General features: G+C 50.8%; 1 protein-coding gene across 6 annotated transcripts in view; it reads left to right on the top strand.

Moving 5' to 3' along the window:
• Positions 1 to 11,400, top strand: part of MEGF11 (multiple EGF like domains 11) — a 237,328-nt gene that overhangs the window by 180,894 nt on the left and 45,034 nt on the right. For all 6 annotated transcript variants that reach the window (XM_015568478.1, XM_015568479.1, XM_006770760.2 and 3 more), the window contains exon 9: positions 1,381 to 1,555. In XM_015568478.1, the coding sequence (XP_015423964.1) occupies positions 1,381 to 1,555 (175 nt within the window). The remainder of the gene's footprint in view (positions 1 to 1,380; positions 1,556 to 11,400) is intronic.

Here is an 11,400-nt window from a genome sequence, read left to right on the forward strand (position 1 = left end):
CATATGACACCAAGTCAGCAGACACAGAAAATAATTACTTATAGTGAAAGTACTATTCATTCCCAAATATTTAATTGGCCGTGAGTACAAGCCAGGCACTGGAGATCCACCAGTGACCCGGGGAGACAAAGCCCATGTCCTTGGGGAACTTAGCAGAACTAAGACTTGTACCCAAGCTCCTCCTGCCAGCCCGGAGCAGGCTTCTTTCAACCACATCCCTTCAGCTGACGACGCCGGTGCAGGGAGGCAGGTAACAGGGAATCTAAGAGGCTCATCTTCTCTGGAGTGTTGGTCTCAGTCCTCCCAGAAGGAGTTGCCAAGTGCAAGAGATTTACTAGGGAGACAGCTGTGAGGGGAAGTGGGGAAGGGGCTGGGTAGGCACCATCAGACTGTCATGCAGGTCTGACCTGTGGGAAGGAGAGAAGGAAGCAAGGAAGACTGATGGGAGGTCTTAGACCGCAGCGCCCGTGCCAGGAAAGTTTGGTAAGGCGGGCAGTCTTTAAGCCAACATTGCCCACCAGAGGAGTCCCAGCTCTCCCGGGAATGTGCTCTGACCTTAATATCCCCGCTGCGCCCTAGCTGGGAACAGCCCAGGGAGAGTGTGGCCTCTGGGCAAGTGCAGGGAGGGAGTCCAGACACCGCAGCCGGGGCCATCGGCCAGTTACGCGCCCGCAGAAGCCTGTGAAGCACACAGTCACCACGTCTCACATCCCCTCTCATCGTGAAGGGAGGTCGTGGCAGGCAGCTCCCGCCTGTAGCCAAGTGGCCCTTTCTCTGGCCTAGACAGGTAGGGGATGGAGGCAGTCTCCTCAGGCTTGAGGAAGGGGCCCTGGCGAAGCACAGCTAGACAGGGTCCTCTCCAGTGCGGACGGACGTAGCCAGAGACGGGAGGCCCCGGGTGCCCTGAGGTGTCGTTTAACTCAACGAACGTTCACTGAGTACCTGCAACGCGCCGCTGGCTTTCACAGAAACCCTCTTGTGCCTGCCCCACACCAGACATCAGTCTTGGGTGCAGAGTTGGAGAAGGTCTGGACTCCACAGTCCATAAGGGAAGGGTCTGAGGAGGCTGCCTTCTGCTTTGGTCTCTGTGTATTTGTACTATAAAGAGCACTTGTCTGGGGGTCCAGAGACCTGCATTCAAATCCTGATTTTGTCAGTTCCTTGCCATGTGACTTCAGGCAAATTATATAACCACCATGAGCCTCAGTGTCTTGGGGATAATAAGACCCCATGACCTTGGGGTCTTCTGACAAGTAAATGAGACATTATACACTTTAGCCTCAGAAACCCTTTGATCCTGCTACCCCGGGGCAGACCAGGGGGTGGGACATGCCTGCATCCCTGACCAGACCATCCTCTCATCCTCTCTCATGTGCTCAGCTGCCACCCAGTAACTGGAGCGTGCACCTGCCAGCCCGGCTGGTCTGGCCCCCACTGCAACGAGTCCTGCCCCGCTGGCTACTACGGCGATGGCTGCCAGCTGCCCTGCGCCTGTCAGAACGGCGCTGACTGCCACAGCATCACTGGGAGCTGCACCTGTGCCCCAGGCTTCATGGTAAGACGGGAGGGGTCTCCCATGGCTCTGTACCCCCCACCCTCACTCTGAAGAAGAGGGGCCACCAGCTCCTCCTGCGTTGGGGTGGAATCGGGGGGTGTGGCCCTGTGCCCAGGGATAAGGAATGCGAGTGTCTCCGTGTCCCCCTCAGACACAGAGCCTGTGACTGGAGAGCCCTCAGGCTGTTTTCAGAGGGCCAGTTCTGCTGGGGTGTGTCGTTGCAAAAGTAAAAGGAGGGGTGCTGTCCAGTGTCCCCTCACCCTGAAACACCAGTTGTCTTCTTTGTTGCCCAGCTCTCCCCTGTCCATGTCCACACAATACAGACGGTCCCCAACTTACGGTGGTTTGACTTACACCTTTTTGACCTTACAGTGGTGTGAAAGCGATACACATTCAGTAGAAACCACACTTTGAATTTTGATCTTGACCCGGGCTAGCGCAATGCTCTACAGTGCTCCCTCCTGAGGCCCGGCAGCAGCAGTGAGGTGATTTTGCCCACGGGTAGGCCAATGTAAGTGTTCGGAGCACGTGCAAGGTGGGCCAGGTTAAGCTATGATGTCCCGTAGGTTATGTGTATTAAATGCACTTTTGACTTACAATATTCTCAACTTACCATGTGTTTGTCGGGACGTCACCCCATTGTAAGTCAAGGAACATCTGTATTTTCACATCATAATAATCACAGTGCACATGGGCAGTTTGCCATCTGCTTTCTTTCACCAACATTTGCTGTTGGGCTTCTTAATGACCCTTCTACATGGCTACATAGCACCACGGGAGCTGGTGCACCCCAGTTAACTCAGTCCCAATGCATAGAGTTGTTCTCAGCGTTCCCAGCAAGTGTTGCAAGGAGCATCTCCCTACAAACAGCTTTTTCCCTCCTATTGAATGATTTCCTTAGGGTGAATTCCCGGGGTCAGTGGGCATAATTATTTATGGCTCTTGATGGATGTTACCATATTACTTTCCTCAAGGGTTATATAAATCTATACTGCCACCAGCTGCATATGAATGTACCTATTTCAAAACAACTTTGCTAACATTCTTTTTTTTTTCTAATTACATAGTTAGAAAATGGCTCCTCATTTTCAAATGTTGCTCTAATCTGCATTTCTTTGATTACTAGGGATCGTGAACCTTTTCCCCACATGTTTGTTTACTATTTGTATTTCCTCATGAATTATGCTGGCGCTTATGAGGTTTGATTCCCTGGAATCAAACCTGTTCAAAGGTGGAAATTGCTTAGCGGGTCTCAGGACCCCAAAACTCAGGGGTCCCCCGTGGCCATATTTTAATTGTGCTGTAGGAAGTGGTCTGCGCAGGAGGAAGTATGGCCTTTGGAACCACGGTCACATCCAGGCTGTCCTACTCACCAACTGTGTGACCTTGGGCCAGCAAGTCAACCTCTCTCAGGCTCAGTTTCCTCGCCTGTGGAATGGAGCACCTGCCTCGCAAAGTTGCTGTCAGGTGTAGAGATGTCAAGTGTCTTGCCTCAGCACTTCTCAGGATTCAGTGACTTTAGAAATCCCCAGTGGGATTTGTTAAAGGGCGGGTTCTGATCCCATAGATCTGGGGAGGGGCCTAGGGTTCTGCATTTCTCATGCTCCCAGGTGATACCAGTGCTGCTGATCAGTGGCCTCGGCTTTATAGGAAGGGGATGGTGCTCCAGTTGAGTTGCCCATTGGAATCACCCGGGGAGCTTTTCAGCACCCGCCCCCCCCCTCCCCACCAGATGCAGATGTATTTGGTCTGGGTATGGTCTGGTTGAGGCCAGTGTGCTGCCAAGGTGGAGATCCTACAGGGAAGCCCTTAGCACTGTAGGAGAGTGGGTTTGCCTGGTGACATGTCTCGTGGGCAGGTTGCCTCTGGTCTATAGAACAAAACTCAGTTCCGCTCCCTCTTCCTCCTCCCCAGTGCAGATAAGCTGGGTGAACATTAGCTCCAGTGGCATCTTCAAAAGAAACAAGTCTGTTTCTCCTGCAGGTTTTATCTCTAATTTACTTTGATTGATGTGAGCTTTGTCCATAACTTCCATAGGAAAATGCAGTGCCTAGGTTTGGGGTTTGGGTGAGAAAGTTGTTTGGGATTAAAATCTCACATAGCTCAGGTGACTGAAGCTGAAGTTCACTGACCACACCAGCCTGCTAGTGAGGCATCTTGACTACTGGGGTAGTTCTATGGCTTTGGGCATGTGGCTTCGCCTCTCATGGTCCCAGTTCCACCATCTGTAAATGACGAGTTTATAGAGGGAGATAAACTATCTGACTTCTAAGAGGGTCTATTATGCAGACTCCATGGACCAAGTCAGGAGACACACCCTTCTGGGGGAAATGAGGTAAAAGTAGGAGCAAGGAGGTGGTGTGTGTGTGTGTGTGTGTGTGTGTGTGTGTGTGCATATGCCCGAGTGCTGGGGGTGGTGGTTCATTGAGGTTATTATGGTCCGATTGTGTACATTATCTATGGGTCTCCTGGGAGTCCCACCTCCCTGTTCCCCCGTCTTTACCTCCAGCTACCTGCCTAGTCACTGCTCCTCAGAAGGGAAAATAGGACCCTGGGGGAGCCTAGAGAGGCTGACGCAGAGAGGGTAGTAATTGGACCACGGTCTACAGCAGGGGTGGGCAAACTTTTTGACTCGAGGGCCACAATGGGTTCTTAAACTGGACCGGAGGGCCGGAACAAAAGCACGGATGGAGTGTTTGTGTGAACTAATATAAATTCAAAGTAAACATCATTACATAAAAGGGTACGGTCTTTTTTTTTAATAGTTTTATTCATTTCAAATGGGCCTAATCTGGCCCGCGGGCTGTAGTTTGCCCACGGCTGGGCTAGAGCATCGGCCCCAGGACTGAAGGGTCCCAGGTTCGATTCCAGTCAAGAGCACATACCTTGGTTGCAGGCTCGATCCCTGGGCCTGGTCAGGGCTCATGCAGGAAGCAACAAACCAATGTATCTCTCGCACATTGATGTTTCTCTCTCCCTCTCCCTTCCACTCTCTCTAAAAATCAATGGGAAAATATCCTCAGGTGAGGATTAACAAAAACTTAAAAAACAACAAAAGATATTTTTAGGATCGGCAGTTAATTAGAGACTAATTAAAATAACCCTTTTCTGGGTGTTTGGAGACCCTGATCCTAGGCTCAGTAATCTTGGACCTGTCACTTCACCTTGCTGGGCCTCAGTTTCCTCATCTGTAAGATGGGAGGCACATCAGTCCTGCCTGTTTTTGGATGTGAGTAGCCAACGTGGTAATGGATGTGAAGGCTCATCCTCAGCAATCCCATCCCACCAGACCTCTCCCTGCCAAGGGCTTGTTAAGGAGGATGTGGGGATAGCTCTATGAAAGCACAGTCTCTGAGGGTGACAATGGTCTCAGGCTCAACATAAATGTGAGGAGTGCTGATACAGTAGTTCAGAACTACCCAGTGATGTGCCTGCTCCAGCGAGGTGGTCCCTACCCACTGAGGCCACAGGAATATAGAGCAGAAGCAAGTCCCATCTGGCATTCTGGATGTGCTGGCCCTCACACTCTTGCTCCTTCCTTCCTACCTTCCTAGCTGGGGATATGGAAAGTCTCATCAGACACCCGTCCAGCCATCAAGGAACTTGTGCCCAATAAAAATAATATTCACATTAGCAGCAAACAGTGATGGAGTCCTTGCTATATGCTTCGTTTCTATTCCTTTCAGGAGCCCTACGGAGGTGCACTTTCACATTCCTCAATTTGCAAATGAGAGTGAAATTCAAACAGGATAAGTCATTTGCCCAGGATCACAAAGCCAGTAGCAATGAAAGCCACTGAACTATCATATGTTAGGTGACAGGTTTTGATTGACAGGTCACTGCGGAAACACACAAATCTGAGTTCATAGTCTGGCCCTCCAATCCACACCCTGCCTACTGGCAAGTCATTTAGCCTGCTGAAGCCTGAATTTCCTCCTCTGTAGAGAGGAGACTTGGCCATAAGAGTGAGAAACTTCATATGGAAAGTTAATGTCTCAGTGCCTGGAACACAGTAGACAACCCATAAAAATTATAGTAATTATTAGTGAATTGGGAGAGTAGTGAAGGAGCATTGTCCTCGGAGAACAGCACTCTTTTCCAGGAGAGTGTGAGGATGAGCTACATCCATGGGCTCCCACTAGAGCAAAGCCAAGAGCATACACTCAGGCAGATCTACTCAAGTACCCTACATGGTCAGTCTCAGCAGCACTGTGGGGTGGACATGCCTATCAATGATTGATGAAGGGGACATAGAGATAGAGGTGGGAGAGACTGGACATTTTACATGTCAGCATGGCAACATGAATGGAATCACTTGGGCATGCATTGCTGAGTTATATTAGGGCTTTCGGGTGGCGGGAAAGAACCCAGGGCTGCAAGGCAAGAAGCTCAGTTCCTAGCTTTGGGGGCCTCTATTTCTCATCTGTAAAATGGGAATGAAACAATGGTAGGGGAGCCAGTCATTCAACTGGAAATAAAATTGGGAGTGGCGGTTTCAGCACCCTGGACAGCGCCACTGGTCTCTACTTAGAGGTTGCTCTGGCAGGCTTAGGCCCCAGCGTCCACACCAGGTCAGAACACCACAGTGAACAGGAGTGAGGAGTCTACAATTTGCTCCAGCATAGAAGGAGACATCACCGAGTCAGGGTGCTCGGGTTAGAAGAGTGGTGGGAGTGCCCATGTGAGGAATGATCCAGAAGGAGAGGACCTTTCTTCCTGACCACTGGGGAGTAGCTGAATTGTGGCGAGGGCACTTAGTCAAGCTGTCTTTCCACTTGGAGATTAGAGTCACATCACCCCTCTCCACAGCTTCTCATATCCACCAAGCAAAGCTCAAACCCCAGTCCTTTGTAACCTTTCCTCAAAACTAGTTTACCCTACCCTCACCTCCTGCTAAGTTCTGCCACGGACCTGTGCTACCCACACCAAACTCACTTTTCCCCAAACGCAGTGTCTGCTTTGGTGCTTCAACCTGTGCCTTTTCTCAAGAATCATGCTCTTCCCGGAATGCTCGCCCCCGATTCCTTATCTCCGTCTATGAAAATCCTCCTTCACCTTTCAGGCTAAGCAAAGGCTCCCTCTTCCACGGAGTCCTCCCTGAACGCTCCTCTCTTCAGCATTAACCCTTCCACCTCCTCCTTTCCCACAGGACATGGTTTAGACTCAGAATCTGTCTCCCTCCAACTCTGTGCCCCCTACTGCCCCCTCCATGTACAATGTGAACATTTTGCTCAATATATTCTTTTTGAAATGAATGAAATTCTTGGGACGAGCAATGCCCTTAAAGCAGAAGTTTCCAGAACTGACCTTTATAGGAAGGACATTTATTGCATTTCTCAGAAGGCCCTGCCAACAGGGCTGGGGCTTGAGTCTACCCATTAGCTTCTCTGCAGTTCAGATAAACAGGTAGCTGCAGTGGGATGGGGCAGCGACCCCAACATCATCTCTGGGTTCTCTGGGTAAATGATGTGAGCTTCTACCCTATGCAGTACTGTGTGGTGGTTTTGAAGAGACTCTGGAGCAAGATTCCCTACCTTCACATACCAGCATTGCTGCTTATTAGCTGTGTGGCCTTGGGCAAGATGCTTTACCTCTCTGTGACTCTGTGTTCTTAGAAAGGGGAATATTAATAAAGTCCATCAGATTATTGAGTTGTTAAGTTAATTAGTGCCTATGAAATATTTAGAATGCCTGGCATAGTGGTAATATTTCAACAGGTGTTAGCTATTATTATCATTACTAGAGGCCCGATGTGTGAAATTCATGCAAGGGGCTTGGCCCTCACAGCCCCAGCTTCCTCTGGAAGGTCATCTGGAGGGTCGTTCTGCTGTTTGGTCTAATTAGCATATTTGCTCTTTATTAGATAGGATTACTGTTAACGTTGCCCTGCTAGTGTCGTCGTTATTTACCCCAAGGGTTCCCCCATCTGAAGAGGCTGACTGGCACTGTCCTAAGCACCCTGTTTGAGGGTACAGGTAGAAAAGGGGGTGAGCCTGGTCAGTGTGGTTCAGTGGTTGAGCGTTGATCTGTGAACCAGGAGGTCAGGGCACATGCCTGGGTTATGGGCTTGATCCCCAGTGGGGGACGTGCAGGAGGTAGCTGATCAGTGATTCTCATCACTGATGTTTCTATCTCTCTCTTCCTCTCTGATATATATATATTTTTTTTTATTTTTTTAAGAAATGAGGTGAGAATTGAAACTTTCTCCTGGCTAGGAGCTGCAGGGTCCCCAAGGGCTCCCAAGTCCCCAAGAGCAGCCACAGAACTGAGAACAGACTTTCTCATTACAGGGGAGAAGGTCCGTTTCTCAGCCCCACTATGCGCCACCGCTGACCATCTTTCCTTAATTCGGCCTCACCTAGGCAGCCAGCCTGAGGGGGCCTCCTGTGCTGCCCGAGGACTAATGGCTGCCACCTTGGCACCTGGACGGAACAGCCTGTGAGGTCGCTGCCGGAGCTGCAAAGACTTGGTTTCCCAGACCCCCTCCCAGCCTCCTCTTCCCCACGTGGAGCCTGTGTGGCCGAGAGATAAGGGGCCTCTGGTCATCCCTCAGCACAGATGCTCCCTTTCAGCTCTGGCTATAATGGGGATGAGAGCGTGGGAGGCGGGGGAGACAGACCCGGTGTCCCCTCCCATGGGATTCGGGGCCTATATTTCTCCCCTGGATGACAGAATTTCTATTACCTTAAAGGGCTCATCTATTTATGCTGCAATTTTTTGAAGCCCTGTCTGCCGTTATTGAACCCTGCATGCTGGCGAGGGGAGCAGGCACTCCATCACCCAAATGAACAAACTCAGTTCCACATTTTTCTCCCCTTTCTTCGCGCTGTCGGTAGGTCATGCACAGACCTCAGCGGCTCTGGCTGGGGAAGGCGGGAGGGGGTGAGAGTTATGAAAATCCAGATCAGTGGAGCAGTGATTGAATTTTCCTCTAAGGTTTCCGATGCCCTTTAAAGATGTCGCCCTCCCTCAGTCCACCTCCACCCCCTCAAGCTGGGCAAAGTGCGTGTCTGCCTCTTGTATGGCTTCTAAACTGGAACTAGGGATCAAGGACGATTGCGGGCCAGAAGAGACTATGGACTGAAAGTTATAGCCAGGTGGCATGTATATAATGTGTGCGCATTTCCTGTTCTAATTGTTTCGTTCATCAAACTTCAGTCTGAAGACTGTTAGCCCTACGAGCAGAAAACCGACTTCCTTTTCCCTGCACCCCCACCACTGAGTCGCTTCTTAATGATTATAGTAAAAGATTTTCCTGGATGTTGTGCTGGGGATGAGGAATTCACCCTCTAGCTGACATACCCATGTGAGCAGAGGAGCCTAGGTAGTGCAGAGCAGTAGAAATGATACACACACATGCACACGCACACACACACATACATGCACACGCACACACACACAAGCACACACACACAGATTCCAGTATTCAAATCCCAGCCGACCATTGCCTGCTGGGTGGCCGTGGCCCAGTTACTTAAGCTTCTCAAATCTTAGTGTTTCATTCATAAAGCTGACTAAATAATGGTATGATGTGATACTGTTATTCTTAGGATTAAAATAGATAAAACAGATACAATGCTTAGAACAACGCCTGGCAGGTAGGAATGCTCAGTAAATGGGTGTTGAGGAGTTCCTTATGTGGTTGTATAAAGACATCATACTGGAGGCAAAGGGTATGGACTCTGGGGTCAGACACGCCAGGATTGGAATCCCAAGTCTGTTGCTCAATAGCTCTGTGACCTTAGACAATATGCTTAGCTTCTCTGAGCTCTAGTTTCTCATCTATAAAACAGGTTAGTAATCCCTGCCCTTCAGGGTTGACGTGAGCACAAAACGGGAATATTTCTTCATAATGACAGAGTTGGACGAATACTCGGCCCTTCCCTCAAGCATCTCCTCATTTTACAAAGGAGGAAACTGGGGTCCCGAGAGCGAGCGTGACATACAGCAAATCACTGGAAGAACTGGAAGGGAAAGCGGGTGACATAACTCCCAGTCAGATGCTTTTTCCACCTTCGCCTCCACCTCTGAGTTTGCTGTCCGCAGAGCAGAGACACCTAGCAATTTTCCCCAGGGCAGAAAGGGATGGGGTGGAGGGTCCCTGGGGGGTTGAATCATGTTGGCAATTAATCCACAGTGCAAAGTAGGGGAAATTGGCTTTATGTCACCAGGCTGAGTCCTGCCTTCCCCCCTCTGGGACCCCGAAGTGGTGGCTTTATTAGGGGAAACTGCTGACTCTTCTGTTCCAGAAGCTAAATGTGCCCCTTGTCACACCTCCCCCTGCAGTGCTCGTTGGGATCAGCACCCTCCTTACTGGGCGGGGCTGGAGGAGCCGAGGCTTCGACCTCAGGCCTGGTGCCTGACCTCTCTCTGCAGCAGCAGAAGCTGCCGGGCAGGTCTGAAGCGTCCGTGCCTTAAACACGTCCCATTTTCTGTCTGTCCAAGTCTGTGTTGACAGTGTTTCCGCCCCTGCCGGCTCCCAGTCCTGGCCACCCACGGCCGGAGGGTGGGGCTGAGAGTCAGAGGAGCCCCCCTGGCATGTCTGGAGGAAGGGGACAGGTTTGGAGCCCTGAGTAACAGCGGCGGGCCCTGGGCTAGGCACTCTGCTCTTCACACATTATTGTACTTAATCCTCGCAGCACTGGTGTGCGGGGGCTGTTAGGATACCCACTTTGCGGGTGAGGGACTAGGGCTCAGAGAGGTAAAGTAACTTCCTAGTGGATAAGTGGAGGGTCCATGGCTGAGTCCGCACCCAGAACCTGCACTCTCCGTCACAAACCGAAATGCCTGCAGCGGAGAGGGCTGTGGATACCTGGGAAATAGCCAGCTCTGAGGCTCGCCCAGGGCTTTTCCTAGGAAGGGGACAACCCTGCAACCTCATTGCTCATCTGGAGCCTACTGACCTCCCGACCTGTGTCTTTGAGGGGAGGGGAGGCTGGGACCCTCCGTCTCCCTCCTTACTTGGGGCTCAGCCATCTCACACTTGAGCTTGTCCATCCTCAGCTCTCCTCTGAGGAAAGCAGGCTGTATCTCACAGATGCGGTAACATGTTCAGAGCAATTACAAGTCTTGTCTAAGGTGATCGAGCTGGGCCCAGAACCCAGGGCTTATGGTTCCTAGGCCACACTCACCTCAGGACGGATGCTCTGAGAGAGGAGGTCAGTGCTAAGGAGAGGACCAGCCTGGGATTCAACCCCGGCTCTGTGCCAACTCGCTGTTTTAGTTTGCCCAACTCACTTCACCTCTCTGTGCCTTAACCTGATCTTCTGAAAAATGGGGGTGCAAACCCTGCACCCTGTATCCTGGGGCTGATGTAAAGCTGAGCTGAAACGGGTTGTTGAGAATACTGAAGGAAGTGCCAGGAATGTGCACCGAGAGGCATTAGGGGGAGCAGTGGGCCCAGCCGGAAGACTGACCGCCCAGGGCTGCAGGTCTGGAACAAAGGAAAAACCCACTCCCCTCCTGCTACCCCTGCACTCAAGTTCAAGACCCCACCTAGCATGGCCCTCCCAGGCAACTCCCCTTAGTCATTAACACCAATAATCCCCTCAGCGGGAGTAATTATGGACCCCAGGAAGGGAAGGGATTCCTGCCAGAAGATGTGATTGTGTCTGGAAAATGAAAGATGTTGCAGAAAAGGTCATGAATAAATTATTTCAAAGTGGGGCTAATAAGAAAACTAACAATGGGGGTAAATATAAACAAAACAAAAATAAATTCTCAAGTTTTCTCTCCCAAGAACTTTACTAAATAATTGTTCTTGCCTGTGCTAAAAGCTCTGCGGAGGGGTGGTAATTTCCTCAGCCAGGCACAGGGAAGCCAGGCCAGGCTGCCCACCCCCACCC

The sequence above is a fragment of the Myotis davidii genome, unplaced genomic scaffold, assembly GCF_000327345.1.
Source record: "Myotis davidii unplaced genomic scaffold, ASM32734v1 scaffold461, whole genome shotgun sequence".
In the NCBI taxonomy this organism is placed as follows: domain Eukaryota; kingdom Metazoa; phylum Chordata; class Mammalia; order Chiroptera; family Vespertilionidae; genus Myotis; species Myotis davidii.